Genomic DNA, 21,243 nt, shown 5'->3' on the forward strand with positions numbered 1-21,243 from the left:
AACCACAGTTCGTTATATAAAAGTAGCTCTTTCTGTGTAAGACAGACTGAGGCGCTGAGCTTTGTAGGTATCGCAGATGCAGCATAGTCCCTTATAACTACAGAGCAGTTTAATGCTCCTGATAGTGTCGCTGTGTTAGCACAACCAATTTAACATATAATGTTAGCAATGCAATGTACTTATCATATGCACTTAACTAATTATAATATTGATTAGCCAATTAAATCAAATATTAATTCGTATTAGCATATAATTAGCATACTAATTTTACATTAAAACAAATGTGTCACCACTGTCTGTTTCCCTAACTCTTGTTTTTACCCCCCACCCCCTTCTCCCCTGCCCCGCCCCCCGCCCTCGATCATTCCCGAATCGCAGGACAAGAGCTCTCAGGCCCTGAGCCTGAGCAACGTGGCGGGCGTCTTCTACATCCTGGTGGGCGGCCTGGGGCTCGCCATGCTGGTGGCGCTGGTCGAGTTCTGCTATAAGTCGCGGGCGGAGACCAAGCGCCTGCAGGTGGAATCGGCGGAACTGAATTTTAGCCCCGCCCCCAGCCCGACGCACAGTGCCCAGAACTTAGCCACTTACAGAGAGGGGTACAACGTGTACGGCTCTGATGGCGTCAAGATTTAGGGGTAGGAACTAGGGGTCTGGGGAAGGGGAAGAGGCGGGAGGGCGGGGCATGGGCGAGGCATGGGCGGGGCTTGGCTGCCTCCGGTTCTTGATGTGAGACGGCTGCTTTTCCTCTTCACATTTGCTTCTTTTCGTTTCTTCGTCTTGTCCATGTCACGTTGGGGTTTTGTGCATTTCACATTGCTCCCCTGGAGCTGCCTTAAGTGAACGTTTATTATTATTGTTATTACTAGTGTTGTTCTTGTTGTTATTATTCTTTATTTTGTTTAATTGCGTCATGTGCTTTGACGTCTTGCGCTGCAGTGTGTGGGGTGTGCTGTTTCTCAGTCGTAGACACCTGCATTACAAAGAAATCTTTCTGACACACATTCTTCACAGGAAAGACTTAACAAGCAGTTCAAATTGCCATTAAAAATGTTAAACAACTGTAATCTCTTTGATTTAACCTAGTGTACTTTATAACTCCTCACAATGCTCTTTATAGGCTAAAAACATTCAATAGAGAAAGTGCATATATATTTCAGATTGTACTGGACCACTGGTGTCTTTGGTACTGTTATCAAGTACAAGTAAAGCATTGTAGATCACAACATGTTGGTTTCATGACGCTTTACTGTGCCAGCTGTTCTTTGTTCATTTAATTTCTTTTCAATTAGAAAACTAATCTATAATGCTTTATTTAAGCTTGATAAATTCTTAGAGAGGTTGGGTAACATGAACATATCACAGATGAAAATAAAACAGTAATTAATGCCAGAATTCTGCCTTCTCGGGTCAATGACGTATTAGGTTTGCGTTGTAGCTAGCTTCTAATATAGGTTATTAGTTCTTTTAATAACATTTCCAGTGTTATTAAAATAACTTTGTAAAATAATGCACATTTTTCTCTCTTATTTGCCTTTTCCATTAAAAATGGAACTACTATCTAACTATTTTATCAGCAACCTGTGAAATACTTCTAAATGGAATATATATATATATATATATATATATATATATATATATATATATATATATATATATATATATATATATATATATATTCTGTGGAGGCCTCTGATATCAAAAGACATGGCAAGAGTAAGCAGCACAGTGCAAAACAGCATCGCGTAGAGAAGATTCCAGTCAAGTCATGCAATTCTGTACAAAACATCAACATTAGGCTGTGAGGAGCCTCTTTTGTCTGCGCCGTAGTGGGTTACACGTCTGATAACAGAGGTAGCTTAACCAAAAGATTAAATAGTTCTTGCATAATTGACTTTTTGGGGTTCAGGCGTGTTGTTAAACTGGAGCCAGTATTGTGTCATTACAAACAGTTTAATCAAAACATCAAGAATCATTTGATTTATGTCCAAGACCTTTATTATTTTTTAGGAATTGTATAGATTAATAGTAATGGTGGATTTTTTGTAAATCATTGATCCAGGAGAGCCTAATTCTTCAATCTTGTCCAGTTTTTCATATAAATTTTTTCAGTTGAAAATTGACTCTTTAAAGTATATCAAAGTTTTAAAGTATCAAATAGAAAAAATATGACATTATCAAAATATTTAAAGCTGAAATTAACACTTTTATTTTAAGATATTGATTTAACCATTACACTAAATGATAATTCTGTGCTTTAAAACCTAAAGAAACCTCATATACAGTAATCCAGACTGGATTAAAAGAATATTCTATATTTTATCTAATAGATACATGTCTTACACATAGTTGTCTTCAATTAAAAAATAGACACTTTTTTTCAAAACCTTTAATCATACTGTCACTGATTCTTGTAGCATAAGGGTCTTATCCATGTTGGTGTTTTCACTGGAACAATTTATGTTAGCCAAAATAAACCAGAGGGGATGTATTAGACATTCATGTATTAGACATTCAGTTATCTAGCAGTGTCCTTGATGTTTCTTGTGGCCTGCAGTATGTTATTTTGTTCGAACTCTGTTCCATTCCTTGATGTGTGTGCAATGTAGTTCCTTCCCACATCACCATGATGTTTTTGCATCATTTACATATTCTATGAACATGTCAGAAAAGCTTCTTCGGTGTGTTCTGACCCCGCCTCTCCTCCCACCTCCCTCTCCAGCTCACCTTTACGGAAGCCATGAGAAACAAGGCCCGGCTGTCAGTCACGGGCAGCCTAGGGGATAATGGGCGTGTCCTAATGCCAGACTGCCCTAAGGCCGAGTGCTCTGGCCCCTCCTTCCGCCAAGGCCCTGCTCTTGCTGTGGTCTCCACCAAGCTCCCATAAAAACCAAAATCTCACTCTGTGCCTTAATGCTCCTCCTTTGGACTACCCCACCACAGGACGCCATGCTTCCGGCCTGCCCACCAGGACTACAATCCCCAGACCTCCAACTAAAAGCAAACAAACAAACCCTACAGCGAACACTGGTTTAATTCATCAGACATCAATCTCAGAGAATCTGTGATGTAAAGAATGAAAAATGTTAAACTGACAACATGAACCGATGACACCAGGCAGCAAAATGGACATTAATAGAAAACAGAAATTACAGACATTACACCACGATGCCCACAGACATGGGCAGGGACAATGGGTTATCAGGATTCCTGGCGCCTTAATGTAATATAATCATAGACACACCTCCCACAGAAAAAAAAATGCTTTGAAGACCAGAAAACTGTAATCTTGAAACAGACTGTACATCTCCTGTCTTCTCCACTTCACTGTTTCAAATGAACAACATGCTTTCTTTAACCTCTGACCTCTTTGGCTGTAAACTCCCCAAGAATAAATACTGCAGAAATTAGCTGGAATATGGTATTAGCAAACTTCACCAGTATTAGCTAGTTGATTTGAGTCTCATCACTTTGTTTATTCAAAACAGAACAAAATGCAGTCACAATTCATGACCACAGTAGTTGATAATAGATAATTTAATGAATAATTATCAAAGAGTAAATATGTACATTCTGGGGAAATTGTCAAGGAAACAGAACACAAGGTAAACATGAAAACTGCTTTTTAAAGCGATGTAAATAACTAGAGATACAGAATTCACCTCTTTTTGTAAACCATCTTAGTTAATAATTCATCGCAATAATGAATATAAGAGAACACAACTTGTAATTAAGAAAACTTTTTTTATGCATACATATAGAAATAAATGAGTATATAGAATTATAGCGATGTGAACTAAAATAGCACCATTATATGTAAGACCACGGCATCCGCTCTGTTAGCATTTTTTTTTTTGATAACTAAAGTAAGCAGTTGTATACATGTCTTTGTCTTAAATGAATGTTGACAGGGTTCTCACTCATACACACACACACACACACTCCCTCACCACTAGACCCGCATTTGTCATGATCCCTTACAATTCGTGTTTTTGTTTATGTTTTAGTTTTTGGTTTGTTTTTCTCTTTGTACTCACCATTCAAGGAAATAAAAGACAGTTTGTATGATGTTTGCAGTGACGCACTGTTTCTCCCTGTACCAGGACACTAGAGCGGAGACTCTGCTGCTAGTGAGCTGGATACCAGAATGACTTAGCACTTCAGCTGATCGTTAGCACAGTTGCTTTACTGGTGGAACAAACTGCATATGGAGTCTCAAATGACATCTGAATGCTTTTAAATGTTTTGTTGTTTTCTTTTGGGTTTGTGTGTGTATACAAGAGAGCAGGAGACTCTTTGTTCTCATTAGAAGGCAAGCTGAAAATTATTTCAGTGAAATCCATTAAGGTTCTGAAGTTGAACAAAAGCTTCACATAGTTTAAAAGAAAAACACAGAAATCAAACTGGCCGAGGCTCTCGCGTCAACCTCCTCTTTCCTTCTTCAGAATATTTTATGCCACAAGTGGAAATAATTTTAAGAAGATTTCCTCACTACTGGTGTCCAATCTGGAGCGGAAATGGTGTCCCAGGAACAACAGGACTTGTATTTGGTTGGTGGTGGCTTGGGTGGCATTTTGACAAGCAAATAAAGAAGTTATTCTGCTATGTGGAAGGGTTGTTTTTCAGCCTCGCTATTAAGGCCTGTTTCAAGCTGTGAATAAACATTGTCGCCATGCCACCGGTTGCCGGGTGCCAGGGAGCTGAGGTGGTACGACAGCCCCCCCCCCCCCCCCCCCCCCCCCTTTTTCTCTTCAGGAACGCCTGTAAAGTCCTCACTTGTGAATCGGGGACTGGTTATCCTGGGCCTTCAGGCAGACAGGCTCTTTCAGTACTGCAGTGGGTCGTGCTGTGGTTGGTGGGAGCACATCGTGAAATCCTCAGGCCATCTGGAACAACAGTAAACCTTCACAAGACGTCTGTAACCACGGATAGCCCTACGAAGTCATCATGAACTGTATTGCCATGGAGATGCAGGTCATTCCTACGTGTGAAGTGGTGCGGGTGCGGGTTCAGTTTGCTCTAGCTGACACCCAGATCGCTAACGGGCCGCTGAATGCCCAGGTCGACTGTAAGCACCACACACCTTGTTTCACCTTTCTAACAACCGTAATTTAACAACATTTCTGGCCAGGTGTGGAACTGGTGATCAGACAGCTTTTTGAGCACTGCCACATAGTCCCTCGATTATGTTTATGAAACTCATAATCCTCTGTATCCAGCAACATCTCAGAAGATTAAATAATCCTGCGTGTCCTTCAAGATGTCTTCAGAACTTTTAGTGCCAGTATATGGAGCTGCCAAGCTACTCAGAAGGCTACATGGCTTTCCTCTCGCCACTCTAAGCAGTACAGGAACATATTTCTCTTGTTCAGTTGCGTCCGCAGCAAATGAGCTTCTCAACCCTTTTAAATACATGTTCCAGTCTTCAATGGAGTCTTCGTCTATCTAGCTTGCCTATGTTGACCAGGATCGCTTCTCATGCAGATATAGCAGTTATGCTTGTTTCCAAACTTGCTGCTAAGTTGTTTCCAGGAAATGTCCACGTCACGTATATTCTAGCTGTTGTTTGTCCTGATATTGGTGTATCCTTCCGTCCTCACCACCACCGTTGTGTCTGTTGTGTCTTTTCTACAACTGTTCAAAGATCGTGCATGGAAAACTGTTTAGTGTGAAACCCTATGGTTTGATTCTCATCGTTCTTACTTTTCATGGTTATTTCATGCAAGGCCTCGTTAACTTCTGCACTCGTCATCCTCAAATGCTGTACAAACAGACTTGCCTTTTTTAGTCATCGTAGAAACCCACGCGTAGTTTGACGGAGAGATTTTATTGGCTTACAGGACAACAGGCATTTCTGTCAAACCCCGCTGGAGTCAGGGTCACTTTTACCAGACACATACATCCAGCCGAGGTCACAGAGGCGACTGAGTGAGAATCATCACAAAAAACTAAATCAACATCAGACCAATCCATCAGACATAAATAATCAATCTTGCTCAGATCAGAGTTTGTATTATTTCCAAGGTTTTCAAATGCCAATTTTCTGTTCAAATCTTTCAATTATGCACATTTATGAAAATGTACGCAGAAAAAAGGTGTGAATTATACTTTCATCCACTAGTTATAGCTCATCCACTATAGTTATGCAAAAAAATTGGATAATTTGTTTATAGGAAAATATTGTAAATAGATACTGTTTACCAGTATATACACCAAAACCAGTAAGATTATAGGGAGATTTAACTCATTGTTTTGAGTAGAGTTATCTGCCATTTTCCATCTTTTTTATGGCTTGGTTTCCTGCAGCTCAGAGATGTCAGACAGATTGAGCAAAAGTTTACCTAATGCAGGCTGAAATCCATGTGCCACCCTCATGACATCTGCCTTGTATCCCACAATGCAAAGGCAACAGACAATTCCAGGAGAACATTGCTCAGCCATTTTCCAGCAAGCTTTCTATTAGGCATTTCTGAATGTCAAAATCAATGTTCATAAAGCTATGCACCCTGATGGGATTATCTGCAGGTCCAATTGTTTCCACTCACACGCCACCTGGGCCAACTAATGAGAGAAATGCAATTGAGTTGTGTTAGCTGGCCACTTGTCTGGGGTATTGGCTGGTGGACATAAGTCTCACAGTTGGTGTTGTGCACCCACTGCATGCACAAGTACAAAGAGTTAATGAAACGGATGAAATGGTCCATTGTGTTATCAGACGTGCCAGACAGGGAGAAATGAGCACAGCTTGGTCTGATCAGGTTGAGTCATGTGACTTCTGGCTTGGTACATAATTTTTTTTTATTTCATGGCTTTTCATTAGGTTGTTTGTTGGTGGGTGGGTGTGCATATTTTCAAAATTGGCCAAATTGTTGTAGATTGAAAATTCTGTATGGTCTTTGCAGATCACACAACCATGCAGCCACCACAGATGGAGGAGCACTACGAGAGAATGATTCTCTCTGCCCCATTAATATTTTTACAAACAGCCAATGACAACTTTAATGCTCTTTCTGTTGTCTTGTCATTATAAAGAGAGAGAAACAGAGACAAGGACAGTCCGAGGGAGAGAGAGAGAGAGAGCTACCATCTCTCTGCTGTCATATAGCCATCGGCTGTTGTGATGTTACATTGTGCGTGACCAGGTTTCCCCTAGGCCTAAGGCCAGCAACACCTCTGAAGTAAGTCAGTCACAACACACATTTATAACAGGACTTTATCACCCTTGTGAACATTGTGTCTATAAACAACACATGTACTCAGAAAATAGGTTTTTATTACATCCCGCTAATAAATGTTAATGACCATGTGCTCAGTGTGTACAGAGACATGTTTATGACCGGAAATAATTTTTATTTGGGAAATAAAACTACCACATTAAACTTAGACTACAACTTTGCGAGTAATAAAACTGTCACGAGACAAATATTTTTTATTGGAAATCATTTGGGGGGGGGGGGGGGGGGGGGCAATAAAGATGTCAAATCAGGTTAATATGAAAATATGAAAACCCAAAAACCCAACCGTCTCTCTCTCTCTCTCTCTCTCTCTCTCTCTCTCTCTCTATATATATATATATATATATATATATATATATATATATATATATATATATAGAGAGAGAGAGAGAGAGAGAGAGAGAATTAGCTCTCTATGTATATTGATACCAACACCTGCCAGTTCAAACATTTATACCACTGATGTGATGTCCATCACTAAAATGCCTTATGACTGAAAATGAAAATTCCTTAATTCTGATGGATCGAAGGTGTTCAACAAAGTGATCAGTAAGTCTCCTATTGGATTCTCCAGTATTAAGATGGATTACATTTCTTGCAAGTAATACAGTAGATAATCCTGCAATAATGCATGAAGAGCAATAAATGATGACAGATTATCTTTTGTGCCAGTTATTTTAGTGGCTGTATTAATAAATGTACATATAGCACATGTAGAGTGGATGAAAGCTACAGTACTACAGTTATCATCTGAATGGTTATTTATTTCACTCTTGACAAGTGTGTCTCTGATGTATTTGTCCCGTCTGTATGAGATTAGTGGATGATCTTCAAGAAGACACGCAGTCTCTGAATCACCCTCCTGATGACATTCTAAAGCGTTTAAGTATCATTTTAGCCACAGTTTTATTTGTAGGATAAATCAGCACCAACGGAATTCTTCTAAGAGGTTGATTCCTTCAGGTTTTCTTTGGTAGAAAGATGTTTATTGACCTCCTGAGAAGTTAAGATGTTTGTAATAGTGAATATCTGCATCACATTGTGATTTCCCGAACCTTCTGACAGCCATTCTTAGGCCTTTGTTTTCCACAGGATACCTGCGATCCAAGCGGCAGGTGGGGAGCTTATCATGGAGAAGGACAGAGAAGGTTCCAGAAGGTTCCAGAAGAGAAGAGCATGAACAGAAATAACATCTGCAGCACGTTCCAGGGGGAGGAGAAAAGAGCGAGACAAAGTGTGATAAGATAGTTATGGTGGTTGAGAAAAGAGAAGAGGAAGGGATGGAGAACAGGGGAGGAGAGAGCGAGAGATAGGAGGTGCTGATAGGGACGCTGCTGCATTACAGGTCCGGCGTGTTCAGCGCTCTGTGCATCAGAGGAGCTGAGAGTGTGAGATCTAAAGACAACGGCGGGAGGAGACGGGAAGACGGCGGCGCGTCGTCGAGGAGGACGCGTGGGGTTGGGAGACCGGTTACGCTTTTGTTTTTCCATCTGTTGCTAAATCGGTCCCCGCTCCGTGCGTCTGACAACGTAGACGACTGTGAGATTTCGTTTTGTTTATTTCTGTTTCTGTGTGCAAAGCACCACCAAACAGCGAATGCCAAACACGAGGCCACATGAGAAAACACACCAGGATGCCGTTTCCAGCGATTTCTTTACTTATTTTTGTATATACTTATTTTTATTATAAGTAAAAAGGATGCAGCCCGGGCTGCACATAGGCAACGCAGAACCAATCTGCAAACTCCTACAACATCAGGCCACCCGCAGGAACGGTTCTTTGGTACTCCACACACGTTTCTTACCATGCTAATGTGGATTCTTATTTTTGAAGCTTCAGCGCTCACCCATGACGGATCAGGAGCTCCAGTGCAGAGTCTCCAGAGGTAGAGAGCACTCACCATCAGTGTAAATACTGAATCTCGGGTCCTCAGCCATCAACTGGTGTACTCAGCCGTGTCTCCTGACTCACTACACAGAGTCCCAAAAGGGATGAATCATTAACAAGTATATCATGTAAGGCTTGAACCATGAACTCTACAATAATCTCTACAATCTTTCTATCCTGGTGTCCTAACTCTCTGCCGACCAACTGTTAGCATTTCAGACCGAGCCCAGCCCACATGTGGTCTAGCCCACAAGACCAAGCCTAGCTGCACCTCTGCGCCAACTCCAAGAACTATTTTAAAGGTTTGTTTGAATATTTTTATTTTGTATACATTTTATTCACTTATTAATTCTTTGATAAATGTACAGCACAGTAATATAAGGCACCATATGTTATGGTGATGGAGAACATGACCGCACTGGGGGAGCCAGGTTCGAGTTACCGTGGTGATTGCTATTTTCCTTAATGGACATTGGGTTCTGTGGCATGTATTGCATTTGTGGTTTGTTTTGCCGTTCTGACGCTCCAAACCCGTGAACATGTGCTAACTGTCATGCCTAAACCCTCAAGAGTTCTCATTTACTTCTTCCTCTGACAAACCTTTTTTTTTTGTTTAAGAAAAAAGATTGAAAACTTCAACATACTACTCCTAGTACTGAGATTTCTTAGAAAGTTAAGTCGCTTTTCCGTAGCCATTTGTGTAATGACTAAATGTTTTGACTGTTCACAGTTGTACAATATACACACCATAAACACCTCAAAAATACCGATGTTCAGTTATTAAAAATGTAAAAAGTAAAACTGAAAAAAAATACAAATGCGGTGGTACAATTACTTCAGTAATCTTCAGTAACCTGAAGTAATTGTAGTTCATTAATCCCCATTCTTACCTAGATTATGCTCACTGTGGTAATCTGAAGGCATGGCGAGGCTCATTATGTCTAAATATTTAATGAGCAAGAGACATCTGCGTCATCAGTGCGTTACTCGGCTGATCTTAAGACCTTACAGCCAGTGGTGAGCTCAGTGGGTAATATGAACTCTTAAGTCTATACACGGACGTAGTTTTGGGGGGGGATGTCCCCCCCCACTTTTTCAAAAGCCGGTTTTGGTCCCCCCCAGTTTTTACAGTTAAAACCAAATATTTAAGTAGCGACGAAGTCATGTCCCCCCCACTTTTTAACGGTTAAAAAAACAATATCCAAATAGCGACAAATCTAGCACTAGGATCATGCAGCTTCGAGCTCCCCCCCCCCCCCCCCCCAACAATTTTTGTTCACAGCGCTCAACAATTTTCATTCAACCCCCCCCCCCCCGCTCAACAGTTCGCCACCCCAGGTTGTGTCCCCCCCACTTATGAAATCAAAACTACGTCCATGAGTCTATAGCATGGCACTAGGCTGAACACTGCTCTTCATTTTTTGCTGTCTTATCAAATTCTGGCCAATAGAGGGAGCCTCTGAGACTTCAGTCTGGTACATAAAAAGAACTACAGGAAGTTCATTTGATATTTTTTCAGTATAATCACCACCCACACTTAATTTCCCCCTGAATATCACACCATATCTCTTTACTTATAAATATGAACCCTAAAACCGATCGCTCATTGTGGTTTTTATAGTGTGGTCATATTTTATAAATAACTTTATTGGATGTACTAATGTTATCTTACTTTAAATCCACCCTTCCTATTACAAAGAGTGAACACCCCTTCAGACGTACAGGGTAAGGAGGTAATGAGTCATAAGACCACTCCTGAATAAAGTTACATTATTTTGAAAGTGTAACTTGCACACCCGATTCATTTTTCGTAAGGAGTAGTTCATTAACCACACACCTGATTGTCAACCAAGGTGAAATTAAAAATACACAGTATACCTGACACACCAGTGTTCTGTTGGTGTAGCATGTTCCATCATGACACTAACTGTGGTTCTATTACCCCACTGTTTAATACCACTAGCATGTGTTGCATCAATAAAGACAAAATACTACATTTAAACAATATCATATGTATATTGTTACATATACAAAGCATCGCACCGCTCACTAGAACCGCACCCTCACAGACGAACAGTCTTCATTCTGTGTTTTAGATTCATCTCGACAAGCACATCTACTGTGAACAACAGTATGCACCTTATATACAACCACACCGAGATACGTTTCTCTAGGGACACGAGACCTCCATCTAACTCCACACTGATACACATCTTACAATGACTCCTACACCTGCTATTTATTAAAACACAACTCTCGTCACAAAAACAACACTCTTGGCTACATTTAACAAGTTCTAAATTATCTTAAAAATAAAACCACAATGGAAAAATAAATATGTGAATAAAATGAGAGTTTGTGATTGCCACAGCGTTTTCGAGAGGCCCATATCCACTGGTCATGGCACAACAGAATACCCGGAAGGCTACGTTCAGACCGCAAGCAAAAGTGGCCCATGTGCAATATTTTCCTCCACGTCTCGTATCTGCTTGGATGGCAGTGTGAACAGCATTTTCAATTCCAATCTCCTTCATTCGTTTTCGCAGTGAACAGCCAGAATTTGGAATTCTTGCAACTTTTCCGATCAGTCCAACTCGACACGCGTCAGAACTCCATGCTGCCAGGACAGGATGGAGGGAGGGAGGATGGTGGTGGTGGTGGTGGGGACAGGGAGGTGCAAGACCTCCGTCACGTTTGAGGTGATGTTTCTGTACATACAAGAGTAGAAGGCACTTACTGCAACTGCTCTCACGATCACGTGTTTCCTGCAGGTTACCGTGGGCATTGCCTTCAGGCTAGTGGCTGTTTTTCACACCGTTAACCTCTGGAGGATCGTGCTACACAACACAGTACTCTTCTTCACTTTAGGAGTGTGATCTGTTCACACAATTGGCAGATTTAGGTCACATTAAAAGATATTGTGAAGAGAAAAGCAAACTACAAAACAGATAATCCGGTTTAGATCTAATCCAAATTAGATTTGGGCCACTTTTACCTGATGTGTGAACACAACCTAAGAGAACAACACTCACTTTGATGTAGAGCATCGGCGATGACTGATTCGATCCATGTCTGACAATGCCATGATGGGTGGATCACATTAGGAGGGGAAAGAAATGTTCACACTGGGCCTGGGTGATGCGAATTTAAATCAATATATAACAAAATTTTGAATTTCACATTTACCTCAATAGCCATAACTAAACATTTTTGTTTAACCCCATTTTGTATGTTTTAAAGCCAAATCACCAGCAACAACATGAAGATGCTGGTAAAGAAATTCTAGAAAAATACTTCAAACGCAACACACGAGCAATACTCCCCACAGCGTGAGCTGCAGAGGTGGTTAACGCCTGCATACATGGATGAGTAAATGTTCGGGAATGATCACGCATTTCATTGCCAGTCATCTTTTTTGGCTTCTTAAAATTAAAAATGTAAATGCAGCAAGAACTGCTGGAATGCTGATGTCACTAACCCAGCCAAACTAAGAAAATAAATAAAGATTCATGCCATATTTAACTTCGCCCCATACCACTCACTTGCACACAGTATGAACCACAAGGGGGTAGATCAGGGAACTGGGGCAGCAACTATGTAATAGGACAGAAGCACACACACACATCCACTCTAGCTCGCTCACACACACGCATTCTCACACAGAGACAAGAGCAACAAGAGAGAAACACAGGACTGTACACACACACACACACACAGACTCCGACATGTTAAGCTATGACAAATGTCCAGCATTGGTGCCTGAATATGAGCTTTGAGAGGGAGTAGTGCGACGCACGAAGAACATCCATGTGGTGTCTGAGAAGAACGTCCATGTGGTGTCTGAGAAGAACGTCCATGTGGTGTCTGAGAAACACCTTGAAAGCCACAAAAATGCACAAAATTATAGAGTGTTTTCTGCTTAGTCTGACAACTCGCATGACCTGTTCCTCGATATCCACGACTGACAATTTCTTGAACCTCTTCTTCGACAACCTATGAACTCACATGGTCAAATTTGTAGTGCTGCCAGCCTCCCAACGCAAATATGGCAAATTTATTTATTTATCTGACATAGTGAACATAATGAAAGATAGAAATATAATGTAGTCTAATTCTGGCACTACTGACAACCAAACCCTTCTGTAACGCTGAGGATCAAACACAGGTCCATCTCTGCTCCCCTCCCTAAGCCCCGCCTCCGTGAGGTTACGGTTACTATGGTTCTCATATTAGCCCCCAGGTTTATCTGTTACACCGTTTGCCTGCTTCCTGTCCTGGCCAGATCCACACGACGAGCTGCTATCGTGGCCTCTATACTAGAGAACTTTTCAAATGTGAACTATAATCCACAGTCTCGGTCCATCTGGCAGTGCTGGTTTTAGGACTGGAACATCTCTGCTGGAGCTCCAATACAACAGGAGACACTGAGGAAAACCTTGTGTTCTCAGGAACGGGTTCTAATGCCACGGAGACTCTCGAGATTCGCGCCGAAGCCGTCTTGCTCTCGGAGATGCACCCTTACCCTGGAAAATTCAGCTCAGACCATAATCTAGCACATCTGGTTCTGAATACCGAGCCGTTCCTAAGGACCTGAAGCGAAACTTTGCAGGGTGGTATATCTCCAGGAGCAAAGCCGAGACCGGCTGATCTTGGCTCATGAGTTGATCGCCATCTGCTGGTCGTCCTTGTGCAACTGCAGTCTCTCTTTCTCCACTTGGAGTCGCTCTCGCTCCACCTGCAGCCTGCCGGCCTCGAACCTGAAGAACTGCAGCCTCTCCTTCTCCAGCAGGAGGCGCTCCTTCTCCAGCTTCAGCTTCTCCGCCTCCAAATCCACCCACGCCGGCCAGGCGGGCTTCGCGTCTTTCTCCGCCTCCAGGGAGGACGAGGAGGGGACGGAGGAGGTGGTGGGCGTGGTGGCGGAGGTGGAGGAGGCGGGGCTCTGCTGCGGCAACGCCGACTGGTGCACCAGCAGGCGGAGTCGCTCCCGCTCCATGTCCAGGCGCTCCTTCTCCAGCTGCAGCCGCTCCCGCTCCATCTCGGCCTGACGGAGGCGCTTCTTCTCCACCAGGAGGCGCTCCTTCTCCACCTGCAGCCGCTCTGACTCCACCTGCAGCCTGTGCTTTTCCAGGTCCAGCCTCTGCCTCTCCAGTGCCACCAGCAGGCCGGTGCTGTCCGCCGCGGCCAGGCCCATCAACGTGCCCCCGGCGTCGGGCGTAGCGGGCGTAGGCTGCGCGCCGGGCCCCAGGTCCCGAGCCGAGGGCAGGCAGGGCGGGGGCTTGGAGGAGCTTAGCATGCCGAACTCGTCGATGTGAGCGAAGTCGTCCGGGCCGTGGCCCTCCCCGTCAACATCGGGCAGGATGGAGGGGAAGCAGTCTTCGTCGTCGTCCTCTCCCTCGCCGTCCACGTCAGCCATCATGTTCTCGTCGACGCCCCCGCCCAGCTGCGGAGAAACAGAACACACAGAATGCGGTCGGGTTCACCGTCACCTCTCAAAGCTGCATGTTCATTTTACAGAGCAGAACCAGCTCTCCTACGTCGGAGGCTTGTAAGGGACCGTAATATACCCAACACAGACAATAACCAACCAACAAACAAACAAACCGGAGACCTCTACTTCGAAGAGTTCCTTCTGACTGACACACTCGTATCACTCGGTCATAGCAACGGCAGGCGCGGCTGATAAGGTTAACGGGAGGACTTCTGAGGGCAGCGTTTCTCCTCCAACACCGTGCACATCAGAGGACAAAACAACACAGGTCCCCCACTACAGAAAGCCAAGGAGGGCTGGGCTGGAGAAGGGGACGTCCTCACACAAACCACAAATCTGCCCTTTTTAGGAGTGAGTTATGACTTTCACACCTGCTGCGTTTGTTGGGAACCAGCCCATGACTTTGTTCCCTGACTGACATGAAACGAACGCGTGCGAGGTCGTCAAAGAAGCAGTGTGGTGCTGCAATTATTATTAAACAAGCATAGAAAAATATCTTGCTGCTCAGGATTCTCAAATATGAGCAACTATTAGCAAGCCACGGGACATATTTATTAATAAATTATTAAACCTTAAATGCATCCTCTCTCTCATTTATATTTTGTGTGAGCGTTCTTGTTCTTAGACTATTGTCAAGAGACCTTGAGAGTGAGAATGGCAATATATCAATTTAATTATAACCACTATTTCTATTAAGTAAAACAGGCTTTTGTCCTGTTTAAGTTAACCTCACAACTCAAGTGTCTGTAACTCACTCACACACCACTTACACTATATCCACCAGCCTCGGTGTCCTCCATCTTAATTCCCCCTGCGGTCTCGCCGCCGTCGCCCGGGTCCGGCAGGTCCTGCCAGTAGCCCGCCGCGTCCTTGGGGAAGTGGGCGGAGTCATGGGCGGAGTCGTGGGCGGAGTCTCCGCCCCCGAGCGAGGCCTCGTTGTCGGGCGAGCAGGGCTCGTAGTGCGAGAGCCGCGCGCGCAGCTCCTTGCGCTTCATGAGCGTGCGCCAGTCCAGGTAGCGCCGCTTGACCTCGCCGGCCGTGCGCAGCTCGCCCTCGCCGAGCGCGTTCACGCAGGCCGCCACCTCGTCCCACGCGCGCCGCTTCAGCTCGTTCACCGCCGTGTTCTGCTGGCGCGAGAAGAGCACGTCGCGCCGCCGCTGGATCTCGCGGATCAGCGTCTGCGTCTCGCGCACGCTGTAGTTGCTCTTGCGCTTGCGCTTGAGCTGCTTCATCTGCAGGAAGTCCATGACGCAGGCAGGGGGGGCGGGGCGAGGAAGACCGCCCGGTGATGAAGACCAGCACGTGGAGGAAGAGTTGGACCACTGTGGAGGAGGCGGTGAGCTCCAGAGATGATTATGCCTCCAGAAAGATTCCTCTATGGGTCCTACGTCTGTATAAAACAACAAATATGGTGTTATTATTCATTTATTTACCTTTATTTAACCAGGAAAAAAACTCATTGAGATTAAAAACCTCTTTTCCAAGAGTGTCCTGGCCAAGACAGCAGCATGAAACATTTAAAATACAATAACAGATTTACAAAGCCATGGACAAGAAATGTAACAGAATTAAATATTAGTACAATTGCATTTTTATTATTGTTATTAAGCAATAGGGGGGAAACTTCATTCTCACGTGCAAGAAATGTACACAAACATACACGATATATAATGTGTGTGTGTACAAATGTTCGTGAAAGAACACTCTAAACTGGTAAAGTAACTGCAATATGATTTCAAATCAGATATATAGTAGTTCAGATACAGTAGCAGCATGCCAAGGTTGAACAAAACAACAATCTTCCGCTTCGTGAACACTTTTCCCAGTGCGGCTACATGAACCCTTGATGGTGGGAACACGCATCACTCGTCATTAGCCAATACCAGCAGGAACGTGCAATGCGCGGCCACGACGGAATATCCCCGAACTGAACGACCCGTCCAGTACATGCATTATTCGGACTCGTTATCTGCACCACCTCGTGCTTCAGTCAGACCAGATCAAATGTTTGATGTCCTGATAAGTGGATGTCGGTGCTGTGTGTGTGTTCTCGACTACGTCCTGATGCCAGCTATCGCGGCCTTGCACTTCTAGAAAAACGTGATTTTACGAGGCAAGAAGCGACCCGACCTACGAGCTACGGTCACGTTTTAAAAGGGCCAAACATCAGCATGTTTATAAACTCACCGCGGCGCCGAGTTCTGTGAAGCAGTCGCTACATTTTAATGGCACTTCTAAGGCCACGTTCAATAGTAAAAGCGTTTCACACTCCTTCAGCCAGACCCGCCGATTATAGATCGTTCTTTGGCGCCGTGACGGGGTAGCGGCTCGCGCTAGCGACGCTCTATTAAACGTAGCTCTATGTGAGGATGGCGCGTCCGCCGTGGCCCCGGCTTCCTATTGGCTGACATCTCGCGTCGTTTCTACGCTTGATCACGTGACCCCGTCTCCAAGCCGAATGCTTCCGGATTGAACATTTCCGCGTAGCATTACAGGGGAGGACGTTCTTGCTGGGTCTTTAATGCATTTGAGTAATGAAACATTAGTAAAGCATAATGTTTTTTTTTAATATAAGACGTAAATACATTTAACAGTACAGTGTTTATAAGTTTGTAAGAACAAATCCACTCCATGGTGTTTCTACTTTAAAAGACTGAAAACACATAACCGGAACCTGGATCAGAACTCCCTCCACGTCCCTCCGTCACCATGGAAGCGGCGCGCTGGGCGTTCCGATGCGGCTCGTGGGCTCCCACGTGTTCTGATTGGCTGTTCGCTGCCCGGTGCGTGCAGCGCGAGGAGAAGGAGCGCATTGGACAGTTCGTGTTCGCCAAAGACGCCAGATCGGCCATGGTAAACAGAACCGGGCTCGTTATGCTGCAATAAAATATATCAATATATCAATTAATTATGAAAAATACATAATAAACAATCATGAGAAGTACTGTTAATAAAGTCACAGTTTTAAGTTTGGTGTGTGTGTGTGTGTGTGTGTGTGTGTGTGTGTGTGTGTGTGTGTGTGTGTGTGTGTGTGTGTGTGTGTGTGTGTAGGCTGGCCGCTTGCTTATTAGGAAGCTGATATGTGAGAAGATGGGGTTTGCATGGGATGGCTTTCGTTTAGAGAGGACACCCAGAGGAAAACCATACCTGGCCCGGCCCTTATCTGCCCCGGACTCTGCCTCCCCCTGGAGCTTCAACGTCTCCCATCAAGGGGACTATGCAGTGCTGGCCGCTGAACCCGGGCGTCAGGTGGGTGTGGACGTGATGAAGACCACCATGCCAGGTGAATATCAAAGATGAGGACAATCAAACAGTGTACAAATAGAAATAAAGGGTCCATATCATACATTTGAATTTTATTATATATGCTTTCCTTGATGTCCACATCCAACATTTGTGTGGCCAATCATAATTCATTTTCCAACATCACTGTCCCTTAGAATTAAACTTAACAGAGTGTTTCTGTTACTGTACCTTTAAGGCATAATATTAGAGAAACAACTATGCATGCAACATGGACTGGAGGAACAATGTGTTTTGAAACTTTAACAATATTTACATTTTACATTAAAAATTATTTAGTTCAAAACAGCATGGGAAACTTTGTATTATATACCGGAAAGAGGAGACTTTATACTGGTTTCCCTGGATTTGACCTCCCACTCACTTGTTCTTAAAGGTCAGAGCCCAGGATGGTGTAAAGCTGCTATGTGATGTCTTTTCTGAAGTTTGGGTAATGCCTGATACTGAATGACTGTTAGTTGTGCCTTAAATTGTGCATTTGGCTTTGGATAACAAATATGGCAGCTGTTTTCTCTTATATAATTTTCAGTTATATAATTTAAATTCATCCACCGTATGGAGTCATGCACTAAACAAGCGTAATGCACACTTTGTCCTGAACTAAACTTCATTTAAATAGCATAAATTAGTATCGATGGACACGGGACTACAATAAGACATTTTGTTCTCATCCTTTTTGCCATTAAAATATGGTTCTATGACCAGTTGAGAAATATAATGATGCACATACACAATGGCGAATGTGTTTAAGTATGTCTCAGTATTTCATGGATGTATCTGTCTCTTTCCTGTTTGTGTTCAAAACCAAATCCTCTTATAGACCACTGACCTTCCCTGCATTGAACATTTACGTCTTAACCCTGGGCCTGATGAAGACTTGATAGAGCGCCCTAGAACGCTGGTTGTATTTTAAAATGATGAACAAGTGAAGTTCTAATAACTGCCACCAGGGGTCTCTAGTGTTTCACGTATTGCTTCTCTGTTTTACCCTGTCATGCGCGTACACCAATTTTGACCCAACTAATAGATCATCAACACAAACCACTGGAACAATGGTAAAAACAATGCTATGCCCAAATATGAAAATGTTCTTTGTGTATTTACCAAGTAGTACCCAAGGGCTGGTGGGTGCTTAGAAATAGTGAAGTGGGCTCTTTAGTTGTTTGTTTCCTGTTCTCTCTGTATTTGTGTGTTTTGAGTTTAGGCAGCAGCTCAGTGGTGGAGTTTTTCAAACTCATGACACGACAGTTCACAGAGCTGGAATGGGAAAAAATCCAATCAGCCGGATCCAACTGGGACCAACTGGACATGTTCTACAGGCACTGGGTAACCGTGGAAACTGCATCCTGTTGTAGTGGCATGTCCATGTGAGCACAGCCCAAGTGCTGCAAAGATGAGACTGCAAACATACACACACACACCACACACCAAACTCACACACACACACACGCCCCACACATGCATACCACACTACACAAACACATATACACACACACACATGCACACCACATACACACATACACACCCTGACACCTCACACTTATAGATTCATAAACAAACCTTAATACACACATATATACACACAAAACTGTTTAACTGTGCAGCTTTGCTTGTGTGTTACCCGAGGATGATGTCTGCTAATTATTCCCATGCTGATCATTGTTGCCATGGTAATGTTATATTATCACTCACACATGACTCAGTTATGGGAGTCTGTTGTCATCTCTGAACACACACACACATACATATACACACACATACATACACATACACTTCTGAATAAGTACATAAGAAAAACAAACAGCTTATATTTGTGTGCTGGCTGATTAATCCTCTCTTCTGTCTGTCAAGGCTCTGAAGGAGAGTTTCATCAAGGCTATTGGTACAGGGCTGGGCTTCAACCTTCAGAGGGCGGAGTTTCATGTCAGCCCCACTAAGATGCAGGAGGGGCAGGTTTACTGCCAGACCAGAATGTACCTGGATGGGGAGGAAGAGGAAGACTGGACATTTGAGGTGAGGGAGGGGAGAGAGAGAGAGAGGGAGGAACAAGAAAAAACAGACATATATGAGAAGATTAATGCGGGAACGTGCAAGAGACATAGAAAGCAAGAGTTAGAGATTATGGATGAGAGTTGAGAGAGGGCATTCCAGGATCAGATGTGTTCTGATTAGTTGATTTCCTCAGAGCTCTTTGGTGGCACTGAATCACTGTGTGTCCCTGCTTTAAATATGTGCTGTATATGTACTGAGATTATTTATTTAAAAGAACACTGCATGGGTGGTATTTAAATTCAGAAAATGCAAGAAAGCCAACGTGTGCTTCTGGAGGCGTGCGGTGTGTTCACACTGAGAAGGTAGACCCCAATGCAGTGCAACACCCAGATATTGGAGACAGCAATAAGAGGCAGTGTTATAGTTCTAATGTGAACGTTACAGTCGTCACGGGTCACACTAACAGTTGGACCGCTCTGTCTTCATGGTGCTGTTCAAGACTCTGTGTAGTTCATTTACATTTTATGCTAATGTGTCTGGTATAAGACTAATGTTTATCACACACCATTTGACAGTCTACGCCAAACATTTTGGTGTGCCTCCTGTTCTTATGGCTTTGACTAGCTAAAGACTATCAAATGTAACAACAATCTTTAATAAAGCTATAAATCAAATTTACCATTTTTAAATGAAAATACTGTTATCGTGCTGTTCTTATCTTCACAGGAATGCTTATTGGATAAATATCATCATGTTGCCGTGGCTCTGGCAAAACCAGAACATCTCACCACTAATGTGAGTACATCTCCTTAATTCAGTTAACGCAGTTTTAAAAATTTAGTCCTGATTCACATTTGGAACTGTACGTTAGTTTGAGGTCAGCGATATTACTGCAGATATTACAACAACCTTTGACCTCACACAGGATGCTGGAATCTCTTCTGGGGCCACGCTGCCAAAATTCACCTTGTTAAGCTTTGGGGATCTTGTCTCGGGAGCCACTCCCCTGTCGGATGAAGACCCTGCCTACTGGGAAAGCTTTCGGAGGAAACTGGAAGCCCCCGTCCGACAGAGCGAAGTGCAGTGATGCCTCCGAGATCCAGCAGAGGCAGCAGAGATTCACACAAACTGCTTTAAAAAGTTCATTTTTAATCACACTGTGAACAAACTGATTGAACTGGGTTCAGCTTATGTGAATTACTCATATGTCTTTATATTTAATTGTGTAAATGTCTCAAATGTTAAAAATATTTTTAAAAGGAGCCACAGTGGAACTACATGGCTGACAGTAAATGGTTTTCCAGAATTTGATCCATTTATGTGATCCATTTATGTGAGCCT

General features: G+C 43.4%; 3 protein-coding genes across 3 annotated transcripts in view; 2 read left to right on the forward strand and 1 right to left on the reverse strand.

Annotated features, from left to right (window-relative positions):
- Window positions 1–2,859, forward strand: part of gria4a (glutamate receptor, ionotropic, AMPA 4a) — a 39,065-nt gene extending 36,206 nt beyond the window's left edge. The window contains exons 9-10 of the mRNA XM_076975985.1: window positions 379–635; window positions 2,720–2,859. Coding sequence (XP_076832100.1) covers window positions 379–633 — 255 coding nt within the window. The 3' untranslated portion in view covers window positions 634–635; window positions 2,720–2,859. The remainder of the gene's footprint in view (window positions 1–378; window positions 636–2,719) is intronic.
- A 7,652-nt stretch (window positions 2,860–10,511) lies between these two features.
- Window positions 10,512–16,993, reverse strand: msantd4 (Myb/SANT-like DNA-binding domain containing 4 with coiled-coils). Its single transcript, XM_076976265.1, has 3 exons — window positions 16,795–16,993; window positions 15,378–15,997; window positions 10,512–14,559 (listed from the first exon to the last, which is right to left on the reverse strand). Exons 2-3 carry the CDS (start codon window positions 15,852–15,854, stop codon window positions 13,774–13,776), a joined length of 1,263 nt encoding a protein of 420 aa, XP_076832380.1. The 5' UTR covers window positions 15,855–15,997; window positions 16,795–16,993; the 3' UTR covers window positions 10,512–13,773.
- aasdhppt (aminoadipate-semialdehyde dehydrogenase-phosphopantetheinyl transferase) lies at window positions 16,488–21,030 on the forward strand. The gene is made up of 6 exons (XM_076976266.1): window positions 16,488–17,460; window positions 17,659–17,890; window positions 19,115–19,236; window positions 19,762–19,923; window positions 20,629–20,697; window positions 20,828–21,030. The coding sequence occupies exons 1-6, from the start codon at window positions 17,317–17,319 to the stop codon at window positions 20,987–20,989; spliced, it is 891 nt and encodes a 296-aa protein (XP_076832381.1). The 5' UTR covers window positions 16,488–17,316; the 3' UTR covers window positions 20,990–21,030.
- Window positions 21,031–21,243: the final 213 nt, after the last annotated feature.

The sequence above is a fragment of the Brachyhypopomus gauderio genome, chromosome 16 (assembly GCF_052324685.1).
Source record: "Brachyhypopomus gauderio isolate BG-103 chromosome 16, BGAUD_0.2, whole genome shotgun sequence".
Lineage (NCBI taxonomy): Eukaryota > Metazoa > Chordata > Actinopteri > Gymnotiformes > Hypopomidae > Brachyhypopomus > Brachyhypopomus gauderio.

What these genes read in the sequence shown, in the direction of transcription:
- msantd4 (XM_076976265.1), bottom strand. Translation starts at nt 15,854, where the DNA reads ATGGACTTCCTGCAGATGAAGCAGCTCAAGCGCAAGCGCAAGAGCAAC. An exon ending in CCGAGGCTGGTGGATATAGT is followed by an intron (nt 14,560 to 15,377) that starts GTAAGTGGTGTG and finishes GTTTCTCCGCAG; the next exon opens with CTGGGCGGGGGCGTCGACGA.
- aasdhppt (XM_076976266.1), top strand. Translation starts at nt 17,317, where the DNA reads ATGGAAGCGGCGCGCTGGGCGTTCCGATGCGGCTCGTGGGCTCCCACG. An exon ending in ACATGTTCTACAGGCACTGG is followed by an intron (nt 19,237 to 19,761) that starts GTAACCGTGGAA and finishes CTGTCTGTCAAG; the next exon opens with GCTCTGAAGGAGAGTTTCAT. An exon ending in CAGAACATCTCACCACTAAT is followed by an intron (nt 20,698 to 20,827) that starts GTGAGTACATCT and finishes GACCTCACACAG; the next exon opens with GATGCTGGAATCTCTTCTGG.